An 18,420-nucleotide genomic window follows, 5' to 3' on the forward strand; every position below is an offset into this window, starting at 1 on the left:
AGATAGTAAACCTAGGTGGCCGGAGCCGAGTACATTTGCACAGTTGTTATCGTGGGATGTTCCGCTGGTTGTTCCCCCGCAAAGGTCTCCGCCCCTTTTTTTGCGGAGCGGGCTTCTAACTCGGCCGGTATTACTAACACTAGCTTTGCTAGGTGCTTGGCAACACGGCTCATGCGTAGTGCATAATAATGTACGTTCATGCATTGTGTAAGCCTTAAGAATCCCTTGCAAAAGATCGATCTGGTGGAAATCCAAGGATCTCCACACTAACACTGTTCGCTCAAAGGTTGCGGGTATCTATTTGACCCAGGTCCACTCTCTTGCTCACTGGACCCTCTTTAATCATAATGAAATTTGTGGCCGTGCTACTTTATGCATACTCTTCAGCAGCTTCAAGAATCGCTGATAGGTCTTTATGAAGTCTCTTAATCAATTGACAGGAGAGCTCCAATGACTGAAGCCCGATCATTTGTTTGCATACTGGAGAATCAAGCACTCTTCCTCTGAACTCGGGAAGCATCCAAGGCTATAATTGGTGCATTTACTACGCAAGTACCTACCTGGGCCCACTAAGGACATAGAACAGACTACAGTCTTACATACGGATAGTCGGCATGCGGAAATTCAGTTCTCATCAGGTTGTTCTCACGTAGTGCAGCATTTCCTGTGAAAGCTCGGGAACTAAAAACCCCAGGAAGATGCGATTCCTCTCTAACCTTGGAAGTAGTACGAGCTAAATAAGGATACTGACTCTTCTTCAATGGCACACTTTCAGCGCTTATGTCTTTTTCAGTCTCGTCCAACCTCATGTCCCAAGCCCCATTTACTTTACTTCATCTTCCCCCCGCGGTGGGGCCGTCCCACTATCAGCACGTGATCTCAAAAATTAAAGCCGAGAAGAAGCAAGCGGCGACTTCCACTCCTAACAGTGCATACGAACAGCCACAGTGATCAAAATGCTGATCAACTGCGGACCCTTGTCTGAATTTGTTCAGGCACGGTATGTGATTCATCTCTCCACAGGGAAACGGTTGGTGCTGTTCCGCCTACCGTCCATCGATCCCTGCAGTTCAAAACCCAACGAGACAGGGGGATGGTCATACTACTCAATGGAAGCCGAGTGCCCGCATGCCGGAGGCCCTATGCAAGACTCCCACGTTGACATAGAAGACTCGGCTTACGTCGTCTCCTGTCCGTGGCACGCCTACGATTTCAATGTGGAGACCGGCGAGTCGAGCGTAGGTATCAAAGCCTGCACATTCCCCGTCGATGTTCGCGATGGATTTGTGACTCTGGACTTCCCAGTCGAAGACGGATCGATTGTCAAGCTTGACAAAATTGAGCCCGTCAGCGAGAAAGTCAAGTTGAAGCATGCGCGACCGTCAGACAAGCCAGCGCCTACTCGGGCTGATCCTGGCATGGCACAATACCTCGATGACAAGGCGACATTATGTGACTGGGCCGTTCACATCTTGAACACCGCTAATCCGGAGCACAAAATTGAATTGACTACCCACTTATTCTCCATTTTCAGTGATCGAGAGGGCTCTGCATCACCTATGGAAATTGGAAGGGGGACCATCGCCGCCCCGGATCAACCTCCTCGCGAGAAAATGAAGACTCTGGAACCGGGAAGAATGCCACGCGCTGGAAATGGAGGAAGCGTGAGAAGTCGAGTCGCCATGCTCCACGCCTTGGCCAACATTGAACTCTGGGCCATCGACCTGGCAATCGACATCTGCGTGCGATTCTCAACGTTCCAAGCCGAGAAGTCTTCCCAAGAGCTTCCACGAGCATACTTTCACGACTGGCTGAAAGTCGCCAGCGACGAAGCGAAGCATTTTTCCCTCCTACGCACACGAATGGAGGAAATGGGATCTCATTTCGGTGCACTACCAGTGCACCACAGTCTCTGGGAATCCGCCATGGACACCGCACACGACCTTCGATCCCGGATTAGCATCATCGCCCTGGTCCATGAAGCCCGGGGTCTGGATGTCAACCCAATGACCATCCAGAAGTTCCGCAACGCCGGGGACACCGAGAGTGTCGCAGCCCTGGAGGTTATCCACAACGACGAAATTACACATGTCACCACCGGCCACCGATGGCTAAGCTGGATCTGCGACCAAGAAGGAACAGACCCAGTACAGGTCTTCCGCAGCAACGTCTCGAAACATTTCCGCGGAACGATTCGAGGACCATTCAACGAAGAAGCTCGCTTGCAGGCTGGTATGGACCGTCGCTACTACGAAACCACACCGCAAATAGCTGCCGCATAATGATTCCCACACATGACGATGTACGAAAACAGAAAGCAATGATAAGAATTAGATTTATAATTGACTCGAATCTTCACTTATTTATACGTCAGCCATCACATTCATTGGCTCCGATTACATTAATTGAAAGCCGTCCTACAACCCGCCCGCCGATTGGGCATCTACTGCGTCAGGTAGATAGGCTTCAGGTCAACCTTGCTGCAGCTGCAGGGGATAGTAGGCGGGTAGTACTTGTCCCACCAGAACAGCTGAGGAGCATTGTGGTACCAGTCGCAGACTGTGGATACCTCAAGTTAGCCAAGAACTCAGGGGACATATGACGTCAAATGTGTATTACTTACCGAGCCATCCACCGAAGCCCTCCTCCTCGGACCAGACGAAGTTGCCGTCTTTGATGGAGAAACCATCGACACCTCCGCCGGCGTTGATCTGAACCGACTCCCAGGCTTGGAAATTGTTAGTTGTGGTGGGTTCAGATTGGGGTATAAACAAACACGCACAGGCATAGTTGGAGTCTCCGCCCATCTCAAAGCCCCACGGAAAGACGTTGCCTAGGTTGGCGAGGGCGGTGGTGCCATTCAGGTAGAATGGAGTGGCGATGGAACCCTTATTCTCGAGAAGGGCGTCGTTCGTGCCGGCACCGGTGTGGTAGGTGATGACGAACAGGTCGTTGAAATCAGCCTTTGCGGCGCCGGTGGTCTTCAGGTGGAATTCCTTCTTGGTAGATCTGGCGACGGGGTTGGCCACGGCAGTGGCAGCCAGAAGAGCGATGACAGAGAGGAATCTCATGGTGAGCGTGGTAAAAGTTGGTGCAGAATACTCAAGCGAATGTGATAATTGTAGAAGCTTGGGACTATGTGGAGGAGACGGGAACAGGCACCAATTTATATACTCTGGTCGATCAGATCCGGTGAGTTTCTATTAAAATCCCGATGATGTGATGCAGGGCGGGATCGGATTTCGGTCCACACGGCACAGTATTCACAAACCTTGGTAGTATGGATGAGAGGCCTCGATACCAAAATCGAGGCTTGTGCTAAGACATAGGCAACATAAGTCATGTAGATCTCACTCCGGGGTCAGAGCTAGCAAAGACTTGGGCTCTTTTAGACGAGACACCGCGCCAGTTAGGTTGGTGGTTTGTTGATGCAGATCCCCCCGCATCGGGCAAGGTCGGTGCTCGAACTGTGGGAACTTGGAGGCCTTTGAGGGGTTGTGAGACATTCTACACCGTGCTGACCATTTTATCTGTGTATATGACTTTGTTGATGACCAAATTGGGGAATTGGTTTTCTGTCGATGGATTATGTCTAAGACACCGGAGGGAAGTAGAGCGACATATGTGCAACTCAGCTTATATTGATCATAGCAGATAGTAAGCATTCGTTGCAAGACATAAGCGATGCGTTGCAAGACATCAATCATCGCTTATGTCTATTTATATCTACTACGGCAGCCAAAATATCCGTGAAGGGTCATGTGGGTGCATGGCCCGCAGACCGTAATATCCGAGAAGTGGTGATCAAAGGGAAAGTAGACTCATGCTTATTGGCTAAAGTAGTGATGAATCGACATGATGACAGAGCGGCAGAAAAAAGCATCCATGCATGTTTGGGATACCTTACTCCATGCTAGCACTCTGCTCATCGTACTAACATCGCAAAATCCTCGGGATCAATATTTCCCCCGGTCAAAACCACACCCACTCGACAGCGTTGCCCCGGATGCTCTTCAACACGCTCATGAAAACCCGGACTGATAAAAGCCACAGTCACCGCTGCAGCCGCGCTTTTCTACCACCAAGCCGTTATACTTTAGCAGCGCGCCCATTGCCATCTGCATCTCATCGCATATTAGAAAACCGTCAAGAAATGGGCTCAGTGAGCGATAAACAAAGACTTTCTACTGGCAATCATGGAAGCCATACTGCCTTCAACTGCTATTGTTCAACAGGCTTTGGTCCTAGAGCAATCAGGCTAAATCTTAAGTCGTCTTCGCCCTGCTTCTTTTCCTGTTCCAGAAAAGCTCGGACCCCGAGCTCCAAAGCACGCTCGCTTAGAGCGTCTTCTTGTTTTTCCAACGAGCCCCTATTGAGCGGGCCTCTTCTCCGGCCGTCAAGCTCCCAAAGATTATTTTGTAGAGACTTGGTAAAGCAAACAAAATGCAGATCCATCGGGGTATTCGCCGACAAGACCTCACTGTTTCCTTCAGCTGCAGCCAACTCATTGGCCGCTTCTAAAGCAACCGAATCGCATAATGCATTGGCGCGAGGAATGAGCCATAGAGGCAGTATTGTTTCGAATAAACGGGCTAGGTCTGATTGTGGGTCGATGAGTGAAGGTACTACACTATTCGTTAGGCAATGCAAGAGAGCAATCATTCCACACCCAGTCCCTATTGTTTGTCTAAACCAGACAACTTCCTCTTCTTGACCAAATCCGTTATAGTCCTCTAAATCCTGATCCTCCTTTATCCGGAGTGCTTCGTAACCTTCATTTATCGGGAAGACAAGAAGTAGTCCATAGCATGGCCGAGGAATTTCGACAAGCAAGTCAGGCTCGTCGATGCTATAGACATCTGTGAAGCATAGAGATTTAGACAGGCCCAAGCTATGTGCAAGATTTGACATTGTTTCTGGATTATTTTCTGAAATGAATCAGCCTTGTCCAAGAATTGATGTTTCCAGATTGTATCCCGAGTGGTCTGAAGCTCTTTCTCTTCGCTTCAAAGGAAGCTCTAAAACGTTTGTAGCAAGTCCAGCCATGGTTTCTTGTCCTTGAATGCGTCGGAAAAAGAAACGTAAGTATGCAGGATGGGAGGCGCAAAACTGACACACGAATCCTTTTGAAGACAGTCACTTGTCACAAGGCAAGGATGGGGCTGAAGTGCAACTTGTGATAGCTACTCACGACAAGTCAGGGTTCCCCCGCTCCTGCGAGTCGCGAGTGGCAACTGGGTGAAACATTGCCCGAAATATTCGAAAATACCAGGGTTCCCCGCTTTTGATCTCAACTGAGTGTAACATTGTTGCAGATAAGAATTAGAAATATATCCGTGCTGATGGGAATTGCGATTGTAGATGCTGATCGCATACACGTCTTCGACGTGTTCTGGCCGCTTAATAACTTCCCATACAGCCTTACCAACGGGGCATCGCAGACCATCCGCTATTGTGGACAATTCGACTCGATCGATACGACGTTTCTGCAACCGGCCTCGCCGAGCATCATCGGCGTCTCCTTTAGAAGGCTCTACTCCGAAGACTTTTGTCGGATAGCCATGGAAAGCAAGAGCCAACCCTGCCAAAAGCCCCCCGCTGCCGCAGGGTGCAATAATGATGTCCAACTCACTGCCACGGGCACGCATCTGCTCCATCATTTCGGCACCGACGGTCCCTTGACCCAGCAAGATGTCCGGATTGTTGACGGTTGACACGCAGCTTCCCCCCGTCGACTTCTGCAGAGCGTTGACCACGTCGACAATCGCCTTGAAAACTTCTTGGACCGGGCCACGCATCTTGAACCATGGCTGTGCCGACAGGATTTTAGAAGCCGGTGGCTGTTTTATCTTCGCTCTTCTGCCACATGGGATCATAGTATAGTTGTGGAATTTACAAGGCTGCTTTCAGGGAAAATGTGCGAAAGCATCACGACAACAAAGAATGCCATTCGCGCATACTGCACAGCTCCCAACGTGGGCTCAATCAATCCGACCTTGGAGACGACCTGACTATGTGGTGATCGAGCCATAGAGCTATCCGACTCATGCACACGTGCTTCGATGTCATCGACAGCTGGATCTCAAAATCATCAAACGTTTGGAGCTCAACGAGCACCATGCATAGCTTTGCCGGCCGCCAATTTTTCCGACCGAGAAAGTCGGGTTCTAGCGGCTTCCCGTAACTGCAGTCATGGATTAAGTTATAGCACTTGCTGGAATAGTTGCCTGGCGATAGTTTTAGAGCACGGCCGGAGGAAGGGTACCAACCAGCCTTAGGGGCTGGAGGGCGGGCCAATGATCTTCCAATGATCGTTTCAAAAATGAAATACGTGCCAATCAAAAGAACGGGAAGTCAATTAGAATCTGAATTGCATCAACTGTCAACGGCTGAGGGCTTGCCAGTGTTTATTGTTAGAACCAAGGGATGTTCAGGGGAAACTGTGGAGTCGCGTTCCCCCTGAAGGCAGAACAGCCAGAATTTCACTATTGAACACAGAACAATTTAGCCGCGAATTTGAAGTAATTACAATCTTTCTTAGATTCTTCATGCGGTTTATCTCGATAGATAACAGGATGACTAGTTGAGGCTGCAAGTCGCGTCAAATTGTCACTGCTTTATTTGGACCCACATGTGAACCAGGAAAATCTCTTTCCACCCCTGGCCACGCGTTGTCCAGATGGAGTATACTGCTTGGGGTTAGCTCTGCTCAGTCCCGATTCCTTAATTTCATTCAGGAAGCTCTTAAGTCTTCTTGAATCCCGGTGGCCTGGGTGATACAACGTGTTCCCGGATCTTCTGTCAGCGTGATCGCCTTGGAAGTTGCCGCCTTGTTGACCCGTGCTGAGACCACCTCTAACTACCCACCATGGACCCCTCAACATACAAGGATCCTGAGCTCACGCTACAGGATCAGATGGTGGTTGAGACCCTTCTTGAAGATATTGGTGCAAATGGTGAGAGCTGCTCCCCAGATATCTCTGTCGACAGATCACTGATAGCGTACAAGATGAGACAACCAGCCCATTACAGGAAAAGATTGGCGCTGAAGAGACAGCGCAGAAGCTGCATGACATGAACGATGCATCTCATCCTGACTTTGACCCCACTGTTTTCCAGCTTTGGGATACACCAACCTTGCGGACCAAGCTGTCCCCGGCCATCCAGCAATATGTGCTGCAGCCGTATATCAGTTGGGCAAAGGGCGTGGTTCGCGTTCCGACAGATGTGGTCATGGTGACCCATCTCATTCTCTACTTCACTACCATTGTCCCTAGCGGCTTTTATCTTTACCACCGCTTCTCATACCTACACGGCGTCCTACACTGGGTCATGCAGTTGTACTATTGCGGCGCCTTCACCTTGATGAAGCATCAGCACATCCACGGGAACGGAGTCCTGGCCTCCAAGTATTGGCTTTTCGACACGCTTTTCCCATACTTGCTGGATCCCATGCTTGGACATACGTGGAACTCCTACTTTTACCACCACATCAAACATCACCATGTCGAGGGCAATGGTGAGGACGACCTCAGCACGACCATGTTCTACGACCGGGACAATGTGTTTGACTTTGCTTGTTACGTGGGTCGATTCATCTTCCTGATCTGGCTGGAGCTTCCGCTGTACTTCTGGCGAAACGGCCAAGTGAAATACGCCTGTAGAGCGGCATTCTGGGAACTTGGCAACTACGCGACCATCTACCTCCTCTACAACTACGTCAATTCCCGCGCGACACTGTTCGTGCTTATTCTTCCGCTTACGGTCATGCGATGTGGCTTGATGGTTGGCAACTGGGGCCAACATGCTTTCGTGGACCCGATCCATCCTGATTCGGATTACCGCTCGAGCATCACTCTCATTGATGTCCCTGTAAGTTATGTGCTGTAATGCTGTCTTACTGGGTGCTGTGGCTAACAAAATAATAAAGAGCAACCGGTACTCCTTCAATGACGGATACCACACATCACACCACTTGAACCCGCGTCGCCACTGGAGAGATCACCCTGTGGCATTTGTCAAGGGCCGGGAACGATATGCCGAGGAAAGGGCATTGGTCTTCCGAAACGTGGACTATATTTTTATCACCGTGAACTTGTTGCGCAAGAACTATGTCCACTTGGCAAAGTGTCTCATCCCCATGGGTGACCAAGTCAATATGACTCTTCAACAGCGAGTGGAGATGTTGCGCGGCCGGACTCGTCGGTTCCCACGCGCTGAAGCAAAGAAACAGAGCTGAGGGCCATGAAGACGAGCTATTCACTCCCAGAAGCAGCCTTTGATAGACAAATATGAATAGACACAATGATCTCACCAATGACTCTGCCGATCTTACTGAATATGATGATTTATCCACGCGAAAAGGGCTTGTGTGAGCTTTGACTCACGGCCTAGCGGAGTGATCCGCGGTTAATGTTCCATCGCGTGAAATGTATGTATAGCGAGATCCGAGCTCGGGATAGTGGACACCGACAACCGACTACCGTCACTCGTTCAATTCCGATGTTTGCCATTCACTACGGAACTCAAGTCATGAATTCAAGTCTTGCGGTGTTATATTAACCATTGTCGGATGACAGCATCGAAATAACTGAACTCGTGGCTAGAAATCATATCAGATGATGCATATATGTACGCCACGAGCACAGAGTGCAGATCATCGGCAGACCCCCTCGCAGCTTTATAATCTCCCCTGACTTGACGCTCTGACCGCGTGGCGCGAGCCAAGATCTTGCAGCGCAAGGAATCGTGATGATTGGATGTCAATCACCTGATTCCAGTCGGAGAAACTGATGCGGGGAAAGATGTAACCTCTGGCTAATTCCCGGAGGTTGAAAATGCAATCTAAGGGGCAAATGCCGTCGGGGAAATCCCAGAAACAGAGGCCGACTGCATATACTTATAGACCGCCTCGCCCTTGACTCGACCTCCTTTGAACATTCCAGTCTCATCCATTCAATTGAGTGCGAGAGACCCGGGGGTTAAATCATCCATCATGCGTTTGTTACTTCCATTAACGCTGGTGACTTTGACCGCTGGTTATGTCCACCAAGATGGCAGCACATGTACATTGTATCCCGAGTCGCTCAACAATGATGGTCAGGCCATTGATGATGCCCCTTCGATCCACAAGGCCTTCGATTTATGCGGCCACGATGGCCAAGTCATCTTTCCTGCGAACCATACATTCAACATCAACTCGGTGATGAACACGACAAACTTGGTGAACTGCGATGTGACACTTCGTGGCGAACTGCGCTGGTCGACCGACATTCCTTACTGGCTGTCTCACTCCTACTCGGTCGTCTTCCAGAACCAGTCTACTGCTTGGTTGTTTGGCGGTGAAAACGTTACTTTTCGCAGCGAAGAAGGTGGCTGGTACAATGGCAATGGCCAGGCTTGGTATACGCAAAACAAGAACCAGAGCAACCAGCCCGGTCGTCCTATCAGTATCACTTTTTACAACTCAACCAACCTTCTTGTGGATGGGTTGACTATCATTCAGCCACAATTCTGGGCGACGTTTGTTTCTTACAGCAAGAACGTCTCCATTACCAACCTCTTTGTCAACGCGACTAGCGATGACCAGTGGGGTACGGTAAACACCGACGGATACGACTCGTGGAACAGTGACAGCTTGCTTGTTGAAAACGCAGTCGTCACTAACCAGGATGATTGCATTGCAGTAAAGGGCAACACAACCAATCTCATGGTGAGAAACATCACTTGCTATGGCAACTACGGCATGGCCATCGGATCGGTCGGGCAATACCCCCTTACGCCCGACTATGTACAAAACGTCACATTCGAGAACATCAAGTGCCACAACTGCCAAGAGGCCGCCCTGATCAAGACATGGCAGGGGGACAATGATGACAGCAGCTCGAATGGTGATAGCGGAGGCGGTGGCAGTGGACTGGTCAAGGATATTACATTCCGCAACTTCGAGATTAACAACGTTGCCTTGCCGATTCAAATCTCGCAATGCATCTATAGCGAGAGTGGAAGTACCTGCAACACCTCCAAGATTGCGATTGAGGATATCACATGGTCCAACATTAAGGGGACGTCGCGATACAATATTGCATCTTCTATCTATTGCTCAGACGTCCATCCCTGCCCGGGGCTGAAGTTTGAGGATATCGAGATTCAATCTGTGAACAGCACTCTCGGTTTGCCAATGTGGGGTACAACTCTGCAAGACGAGGTCTACCAGTGCACGAACATCGTGGATGGAGAGGGGATTCCTTGTAACCACGCCGCACCAAGTAACTATGGTCAGACCGTTACGTCAAACGTCCAGGGCACCGATGCCAGTACGGAAGGATCGGAAAATACCGAAGCGATGAACAAGAAAGGAAAGCAAGAGAAACTCGCAGCGAAACAATGAGAAGTCGGACATTCTCCGCAAGTCCAAGTATAGCGCCGAAGTTATGCGAGATCAACCCCGACTGTCGAATGTTTCGAGGTTCTACAGGAGTGCGGTGGAACTAGATTCATATTTCTCCGAAGAAACATCGGTGTGGGTGCTGCCTATGCGGACATTCCCCATGGGGAATGAAGACCCTAGCCCCTGAGGTGTTATAAATACCTGTGCAGTAGTGAACGGAAATTCAATCAATTTCATAACTCCTTCTCTATTCTCTTCTATATAGTATCCTAAAAGCGACATGGTCAACTTTTCCAAAGTTCTCGGACCAGTCCTCCTGGCGGGCCCCACCCTAGCCGCCAACTACACGGAATCCTACCGTCCTCAATACCATTTCTCACCCGCCAAAAACTGGATGAATGATCCCACCGGACTTCTTCACCATAATGATATCTACCATCTATTTTTCCAATACAACCCGGGGGAATCCAATGGGGAAATATGTCGTGGGGTCATGCCACCAGTAAGGATTTAACCCATTGGGAGGAACAGCCCATCGCCCTTTTGGCCCGAGGTTTTCCCGACAACGTGACCGAGATGTTCTTTACTGGCAGCGCTGTCGCCGACGTAAACAATACCAGCGGATTTGGCGCGGACGGAAAAGTCCCCTTGGTTGCCATGTACACTTCATTTGTGAGTCCAAAAGGTACATTCTTTTTCATGATCTAACACTCAGGTCTCAGTATCCCATCGCACAAACATTACCAAGTGGAAAGAAAGTTAAAGCCTCGCAACAATCCCAGTCGATTGCATACAGCTTGGACGACGGTACAACGTGGCACACATACGACTCCGAGAACCCAGTCATCCACTACCCTCCAACGCCATACAAGGACCAGTATGAGAATTTCCGTGATCCATTCGTGTTCTGGCACGATCAAAGCCACAAATGGGTTCTCATAACTGCCATTTCAGAACTCCATAAGCTTGTCATCTGGACGTCGGACAATCTCAAAGAATGGTCCGCCGTTAGTGAATTCGGCCCTTTCAATGCTGTCGGTGGTGTATGGGAATGTCCTAACATATTCCAACTACCACTCGATGGCGACGAAGTCAGCACGAAATGGGTTATGGCTGCTGGGGTGAACCCTGGAGGACCACCTGAGACTGTTGGCTCGGGAACGCAGTTTTTTGTTGGCGATTTCAACGGCACGACGTTTGTCCCGGACGCCAGCAGTGTTTATCCCGGCAACGGGACTGCGAATTGGATGGACTGGGGTCCTGATTTCTATGCTGCTAACAGTTACAATGGTCTCCCGGATACCGATCATGTCTCTATTGGGTGGATGAATAATTGGCAGTATGGCGAGAATATCCCCACATATCCCTGGCGAAGCGCAATGGCTGCTCCCCGTCACCTTTCATTGAGAACCATTGACCAGAAGGTTACCCTTGTTCAACAACCGCGAATTGACTGGAAGTCTATCACGAGCCACAAGAAACATTCTCAATCTTGGAAGTCTGTCGCCGAAGGAACGGAAGATCTTGGTTCCCGGGGAAAGACACTGGAGATCAATTTAAGCTTTGACGATCGCCAACAAGACTCTGCAACATCTGACTTTGGGATTATCCTTCAGGCCACCTCGGACATGCAGCAACAAACACGAGTTGGATATGATTTCAAGGCTCGGAAGGTCTTCTTGGATCGCAGGAAGTCGGGAGATGTTTCATTCGATAAAACCTTCGCGAGCGTGTATCATGCCCCATTAGTCCCGAATGCGGATGGAGTTGTGCGTTTGAAGGTCTTGGTGGATTGGTCCAGTGTTGAAATATTTGGAGGTGATGGGGAGAGCACTTTGACTGCTCAGATCTTTCCAAGTGAGAATGCGACATATGCTCGGTTGTTCTCTACGGGAGGGAGTACCGAGAATGTCAAGCTTGATACTTCGGATTTGTCTTCTATTTGGCACTGATTGATGGGGTTAAATATGGACAAGTGAATATGTTCTAAAGTAAGCCCCAGTCTTGATTGGGCGTACATTCAGCTCCTTTTGAATTTAGGAGTGAGCGAGAACCTAGATCTTCTAGAAATTTCCTTTCTCACAACCGCAGAACGTAGATGAAATAGTCTAAGAATGAGATCGAATGATCCATGAACCGGTACAGGGAAGAGCCGAGAAGAGGCGAAGAACAAATTCTTGGCGTAGTGGAACCTGGATATTAAATTCGTCATTCGCCGGGTGTGGGCCAAATCAATCCCGAGTCTATGATTGGTGGGAAGCGCACCGGCTCGACAGGTATGAGGACACAGCCTATATTATATGGATCCCTAGAACGAACCTGAAAACATTTGATTTGATCTTGCTTCTCCGAATTTGCCCTGGTAGGCCGGCCCGAGGGCCCGATATGCCGTCCAGATCATCACTACTAGCTCTCTTTACGGATAGATGGGCATCAATCATCTTTTATTTGAACATCAACCTGATGTCACTTGAGGTCTGAGAAGCATTGATAGGATATTTTTCAATTTGCCCCCCGCCTTTAGGAAGACATTTCATCGAGTCACACCGATTGAAGGACCATATATATAATAACCCCATCTCCTAGGCAGGGAGAGATTTCATTCTCCTCTTCGAGCGTTTCTTTTCCCTAGTTCTTTTCGCATTCTGCTTTCTAGCGTCAGCACTATGAATGAACAACACTATGATGAGCCACCCAGGTCACCATCTGGACCTCAATTACATCCTATTGAAGAACGAGACAGTAGTCCAAATTCTTCAGCATCGACCGAAACATTGGCCACGTCGCCCAAGAAGCAAACCAACGACGAGCCTCAAACACCAGGGCCATCGAAGCAGCAGCTCGAACTAGAACAGCAAAACCAGCAGAAGACTCAACATGGAAATACTTCAACACCTTTAAACGAACAACGCCCGCCGCTCTTCTCACGTCCTTCTATGGCTCGACGCCCGACCGAATCTGGCAGCGTTTACTATGGACACCAAACCCCTTCATTGGCAAATAGAACATGGAGCCAACAACAGGCCAGTCAATGGCCAACTCATTCGTTGGCGGGTAAGAATATGATGCCGATTCAACCTCAAATATCACAACCAAACAACACCTATGTCGACGCCGAGTACCGACAAAAGAACCCCAAATATGGACGAGAAAATGAGAAGCCAATTTGGGGTCTGGCTAAGCCTCTTCCCCGTGTAGTTAGGCCAGGGATGCGCCGAGATGATAAAGATCAAACAACAGCACAAGAATCTGGGCCTCCGGGTGAATCTGCACCTGCCCCAGAGCTGGGTGCAACGCCTGGATTATCATCATCACAGCCTGGAAATAATGGGCAGGGATATCAAAGCTATTCATCGACGGCGCAGCAGGGTCTATCAAAACACAATGCAGTGTACGCGCCACAGGCTGATGGTCTTCTGCGTCCAATGGAATCAGAAGCCACCCAAGGCAATCCGCAGGGTTCAAACCAACCGATGGACGAAAAATCACAAGAAGAATTTTTGAATTCGTGGGTCAAAATCAGACATTATATGAAGGAGCCATTTGCAGAGTTCCTCGCGGTAAGTTCTATCACCCGATACAAGAACGCACCTTTACTAACATTCCATCTAGACAACCGTGGCCGTCCTCATCGGGCTATGCGGCACACTCTCTGTGTCAACCGGAGGAGAATCAGCAGGAACCCGCCTCTCGGAGAACTGGGCCTGGGGTCTCGGGTTCATGATTGGGATCTACCTCGCTGGTGGAATTTCTGGTGCACACCTAAACCCAGGCATCTCCATTACGCTTTGGGTTTTCCGCGGTTTCCCCGGTCGACGATGCTGCTACTACATTGCTGCTCAACTCCTTGGCGCAATCACGGCAGCTGGGTTGGCCTACTGCTTGTATCGAGATTCTATTCTCAGCCTCGCGCCTACTGCTCCGCCGGGTACTTCGGGTCTTGGGCTTTATACTGAGCCACTGAGTCATGTTAGTCCTGCAACTGCCTTCTTTACTGAATTCGTCGCCGATGCGGTATTACTTTGTGCCATATTTGCGATGGGTGATGATAGTAATGCTCCACCGGGTGCAGGTATGCACTCGTTTGTGATTGGATTGGTAATCTATGTGCTTTGTATCTGTCTTGGGTTTAACACTGGAGGGTAAGTTTTCTATCTCTTTGATTTATGCAAATACTGACGGTTGCAGATGTCTGAATCCCGTGCGAGACTTTGGGCCTCGACTCGTTGCCCTCATGGCTGGCTATGGTGGTCACACATTCACCGATCATCAAGGCTGGTGGTTTTGGGGCTGCTGGGTGGCTACCATCAGTGGTTGTCTAACTGGAGCTGTCCTTTACGATACGTTTATTTTTATTGGAGGTGAATCTCCCATCAATTATGCGCCGAGACGCCGGCAGAGAGCGAAGCTCAAGAAGGAAACTAAGTGGAGGAAGAGACTTGGCATCGGGAAGCACGAAGTGCCTCATTTGGAGGATGGGATTAAGGAATTGGAGGACGATTAGGGGATGTTTCTTTTTAATGGTATTTTGGAGTTGGGATACTGGAATGATTTGCATACTGGGAAACGGCTTTGTTCAATTGATAAACAATCTCGGGGTTGTATAGAGAGCTCGCGTGGCTGGTCCGCTGATGTCATCGAATGAAGTGATCTTCCCGACGAGATCGATTGTTATTTTTCTTATACCACGACCAGATCATCTCATAAAGCCTACCAAGTTACCTTTGGACGTTTTTGCGGGCTGGCAGAACCGCATCGCGAGAACAATTGGTCATCACGAGCAAGGTGACTCACCCGTAGCGGCAAAGCCTATAAACCCCCAAGAAAAACTCAACCACGAATCCAAACCGACTGCATTGATTCACATCTTCATACGGCAAATTTAAAATGTCTCCCCTCGACCTGAATCTCCCAACCGCTCTACTCCTAATCGACAACCAATCCGCCTTCTGCCACCCAGAAACAGTATCTCAATGGGGCACAACACGTTCCAACCCACTCTACGAAGTCAACATCCAGGCTCTCCTCACCGCATTCCGTACCGCGCGCTCAACATCTAAAGCACCACTGGAAGTGATCCATGTATTCCACTCCTCGGTGACACCGGGCTCCCCACTTCATCCCCTCCACCCAGCACACGGAATTCGTCCACTAGACTTCGCCATCCCAGCATCAGACGGGTCAGAGCCCGTGTTCTGGAAGACTGTTAACTCTTCGTTCATTGGAACGAAGCTTGAGGCGCATCTCAGAGAGAAGGGTATTCGGCAGCTGGTTATTGCGGGGCTGACGACTGATCATTGCGTTTCCACGACGACGCGTATGGCGGCGAATTTGGGTGTTGTGGATCGGTTTCTTGGGGAGGGGCCAGTAAAGGTGAATCCCGACGGGACGCATGAGAAGGATGTGAAAGTTGATAAGGGACGGATTGTGCTCGTGGAGGATGCTACTGCGACTTTTGGGAAGTCTGGGATTGATTCGGAGACTATTCATAAGGTCTCGGTTGCTAGTCTTGATGGGGAGTTTGCCGATGTTATTGGGACTGAGGAAGTGATTAAAGCTCTGCGTAAAGTGGCGCATTGATTTGTTTGGTATGAGATGTACAAGATAGTTGGGAAGGATTTGGTCGAAAACTAGGCTTACCACGCTTAAGTCGCTATTTCATGCCAAACCAAATATGCATTATGAGATAAATTTATTCAAGGGAAGAAACATACGCCTATTCTATACATCTGGCCTTCAAATTGGCCAGGATACTCATGGTAAGTCGAACCAGCTACAGCTGCATTAGGTCGATAGACGCGGCGATCTCGACGGCGCGGCTCGGATGGCGTTTCAGCAGCTCGCTATGGCACAGCAGGGTGCTAGTGAAGGCATTGCATTTGATGCTGAAGCAGCGCGACTGGTTGTTCTCGATTTTGATCGATGAGATCTGCTCGGCTAGTTTATCTACGACGTCGGCGATTTCAAGATATTACTCGGGTGATCGGCGGAGCGCTATACTTTGCTCGTTTAGCTAGGTCAAGAGTCTGTCACGCTTTTAGGCGAAGGGCGAGGTAGGCTTACGCGTTAGGGATGCTATCGCGGGTATAGAGATAAAACTAGGGTAGGTGAGTATGATGAGAGGATGTTTAGGACTTGACATAGTGGTATTAGCCATATTTTTAGGAGTTTCGTGTTGAGTTAGAAGTGACTGTGACTGTTATAGAAGGGACGATGGTCGACGGTTAAAGACTCGGCTAAGTGAATTGATACAGATAACATCGACAATAAGAACAAGGACTCGTTATGTCTTGTCACCTTTATTATAACTAGTCGCAAAATAGACAAAGATCTTGGTACTTTAGTGTAACCCTTGGGAAAGGCTTCTGCTTCCAGGGTTCGTGGGAGCTTTTGTAAGGCAGTAGAGCAAGGTTCTACACAAAGCGCTACTATGGAGCAAGAATAGTCTAGATCTCTACACAAAGGACAAGAATTAAAGTAAAAGTTACACGATGCACGAAACTAATTACTTCAAGGGTCTCTAACACAAAGGAGAAAAAGAATACAGGAGCGGCGTAGATAAAATGAACCGCAGATCACCATCATGCAGACAGTGGATATATCTCAGAACCAAAGAACCAGGTCACCAAGGAGCATGAAAAGTCACAAAAGGTTTTGTCCCTTAGACAAGGTCACGCTTGACGAACTCGGCAAGCAAAGCCTTGCCCAGGGAGGCAGGGCTGCGCTCGACAACGACACCGGCATCCTGGAGAGCGGCGATCTTGGAGTCGGCACCACCCTTACCACCGCTGACGATAGCACCGGCGTGGCCCATACGGCGGCCGGGGGGAGCGGAGATACCAGCGATGAAGGAAACGGCAGGCTTGTTGTGGATGTTGTTGGCCTTGAAGAACTCGGCGGCATCCTCCTCGGCGGAACCACCGATCTCACCGATCATGATGATACCGTCGGTCTCGGGGTCCTCGAGGAAGATCTTCAGGCAGTCGATGAAGTTGGTGCCGGAGAAGGGGTCACCGCCGATACCGATGACGAGCGACTGGCCAAGGCCGGCCTGGGTGGTCTGGTTGACGGCCTCGTAGGTCAGGGTACCGGAGCGGGAGACGATACCGACGCGGCCGCGCTTGTGGATGAAGCCGGGCATGATACCGATCTTGCATTGACCCTATAAAAGCGAGAGAAAATGAGTATATTGCGTCTCGCGCCAAGATGTTTGTCACTTACGGGAGCGATAATGCCGGGGCAGTTGGGGCCGACCAAACGGGTCTTGTTCTGGGTCTTCAGCATGTCGGTGATGCGGACCATATCTAAAAGCACTCGATTAGCTCATGTTTCGACGCGCAAATGATGGAATAGCTCGTACCGTGCTGGGGGATACCCTCAGTAATGCTATGATGCGAACCCAATGTTAGTCGAAACTTTTTTTAGGGAGCTTAGCTCCAGAATGGGACACCAACCAAACAATCAGGGGCATCTCGGCAGCAATGGCCTCCTCGATACCGGCAGCAGCCAGCGGGGGACTATCCCATGTTAGCTTTTCCCCTTTCAATATGCGACCTGAACGGCGAAATCATACGGGACGAAGATGGCGGAAGCGGTAGCACCGGTCTCCTTGCGGGCCTCGGCGACGTTGGCGAACACGGGAAGGGAGAGGTGAGTGGTGCCAGCCTTCTTGGGGTTGGTACCACCGATGACATTAGTGCCTGCTATTTGTGAGTCCGTGTCTTGTTTGTGATCGCAGCGGGAGGATAGGTACCGTAGGCGATAGCCTGCTCGGCGTGGAAACTGTTCAAGAGCTATACGTCAGCGACATGCGCATTCAATCGAAGGGGAAACACGTTGGAAATACTCACGTTCCCTGCTTTCCAGTGAATCCCTGGAACAGAACGCGGGTGTCCTTGTTAATCCGCAGGTTGTTCACGGTCTCAGCATAAGGCGAGTTGGCCTTTGAGGTGACCGAGCGCTTGGCCGCGACATTGCGGACAGCCGAAAAGGTGTTACGGCGGAAGGCCTGCATGACTGCTGTGTAATGA

General features: G+C 49.8%; 9 protein-coding genes across 9 annotated transcripts; 6 read left to right on the plus strand and 3 right to left on the minus strand.

The window, feature by feature from the left end:
- Positions 1 to 956: 956 nt before the first annotated feature.
- Positions 957 to 2,282, plus strand: N7498_010331 (Rieske [2Fe-2S] domain protein; the record flags this gene model as incomplete). The annotated part of the gene is made up of 1 exon (XM_058457387.1): positions 957 to 2,282. The coding sequence occupies one exon, from the start codon at positions 957 to 959 to the stop codon at positions 2,280 to 2,282; it is 1,326 nt and encodes a 441-aa protein (XP_058304286.1).
- A 161-nt stretch (positions 2,283 to 2,443) lies between these two features.
- On the minus strand, positions 2,444 to 3,071 carry N7498_010332 (uncharacterized protein; the record flags this gene model as incomplete). The annotated part of the gene is made up of 3 exons (XM_058457388.1): positions 2,444 to 2,559; positions 2,624 to 2,728; positions 2,783 to 3,071. 3 exons carry the CDS (start codon positions 3,069 to 3,071, stop codon positions 2,444 to 2,446), a joined length of 510 nt encoding a protein of 169 aa, XP_058304287.1.
- Positions 3,072 to 5,290: 2,219 nt separating this feature from the next.
- N7498_010333 (uncharacterized protein) lies at positions 5,291 to 5,798 on the minus strand (the record flags this gene model as incomplete). The annotated part of the gene is made up of 2 exons (XM_058457389.1): positions 5,291 to 5,294; positions 5,377 to 5,798. 2 exons carry the CDS (start codon positions 5,796 to 5,798, stop codon positions 5,291 to 5,293), a joined length of 426 nt encoding a protein of 141 aa, XP_058304288.1.
- A 1,070-nt stretch (positions 5,799 to 6,868) lies between these two features.
- N7498_010334 (fatty acid desaturase) lies at positions 6,869 to 8,239 on the plus strand (the record flags this gene model as incomplete). Its single annotated transcript, XM_058457390.1, has 3 exons — positions 6,869 to 6,956; positions 7,010 to 7,872; positions 7,931 to 8,239. 3 exons carry the CDS (start codon positions 6,869 to 6,871, stop codon positions 8,237 to 8,239), a joined length of 1,260 nt encoding a protein of 419 aa, XP_058304289.1.
- A 756-nt stretch (positions 8,240 to 8,995) lies between these two features.
- N7498_010335 (uncharacterized protein) lies at positions 8,996 to 10,390 on the plus strand (the record flags this gene model as incomplete). The annotated part of the gene is made up of 1 exon (XM_058457391.1): positions 8,996 to 10,390. One exon carries the CDS (start codon positions 8,996 to 8,998, stop codon positions 10,388 to 10,390), a length of 1,395 nt encoding a protein of 464 aa, XP_058304290.1.
- A 480-nt stretch (positions 10,391 to 10,870) lies between these two features.
- N7498_010336 (glycoside hydrolase family 32 protein) lies at positions 10,871 to 12,342 on the plus strand (the record flags this gene model as incomplete). The annotated part of the gene is made up of 2 exons (XM_058457392.1): positions 10,871 to 11,062; positions 11,113 to 12,342. 2 exons carry the CDS (start codon positions 10,871 to 10,873, stop codon positions 12,340 to 12,342), a joined length of 1,422 nt encoding a protein of 473 aa, XP_058304291.1.
- A 714-nt stretch (positions 12,343 to 13,056) lies between these two features.
- Positions 13,057 to 14,894, plus strand: N7498_010337 (MIP/aquaporin family protein; the record flags this gene model as incomplete). The annotated part of the gene is made up of 3 exons (XM_058457393.1): positions 13,057 to 13,950; positions 14,003 to 14,532; positions 14,579 to 14,894. 3 exons carry the CDS (start codon positions 13,057 to 13,059, stop codon positions 14,892 to 14,894), a joined length of 1,740 nt encoding a protein of 579 aa, XP_058304292.1.
- Positions 14,895 to 15,277: 383 nt separating this feature from the next.
- Positions 15,278 to 15,970, plus strand: N7498_010338 (putative isochorismatase family hydrolase; the record flags this gene model as incomplete). Its single annotated transcript, XM_058457394.1, has 1 exon — positions 15,278 to 15,970. The coding sequence occupies one exon, from the start codon at positions 15,278 to 15,280 to the stop codon at positions 15,968 to 15,970; it is 693 nt and encodes a 230-aa protein (XP_058304293.1).
- Positions 15,971 to 17,051: 1,081 nt separating this feature from the next.
- Positions 17,052 to 18,404, minus strand: N7498_010339 (succinate--CoA ligase (GDP-forming) subunit alpha; the record flags this gene model as incomplete). Its single annotated transcript, XM_058457395.1, has 7 exons — positions 17,052 to 17,552; positions 17,612 to 17,694; positions 17,751 to 17,776; positions 17,845 to 17,907; positions 17,964 to 18,090; positions 18,144 to 18,172; positions 18,241 to 18,404. 7 exons carry the CDS (start codon positions 18,402 to 18,404, stop codon positions 17,052 to 17,054), a joined length of 993 nt encoding a protein of 330 aa, XP_058304294.1.
- Between the last annotated feature and the right edge of the window lie 16 nt (positions 18,405 to 18,420).

The sequence above is a fragment of the Penicillium cinerascens genome, assembly GCF_028974065.1.
Source record: "Penicillium cinerascens strain IBT 15544 chromosome Unknown scaffold_4_segment0_segment1, whole genome shotgun sequence".
In the NCBI taxonomy this organism is placed as follows: domain Eukaryota; kingdom Fungi; phylum Ascomycota; class Eurotiomycetes; order Eurotiales; family Aspergillaceae; genus Penicillium; species Penicillium cinerascens.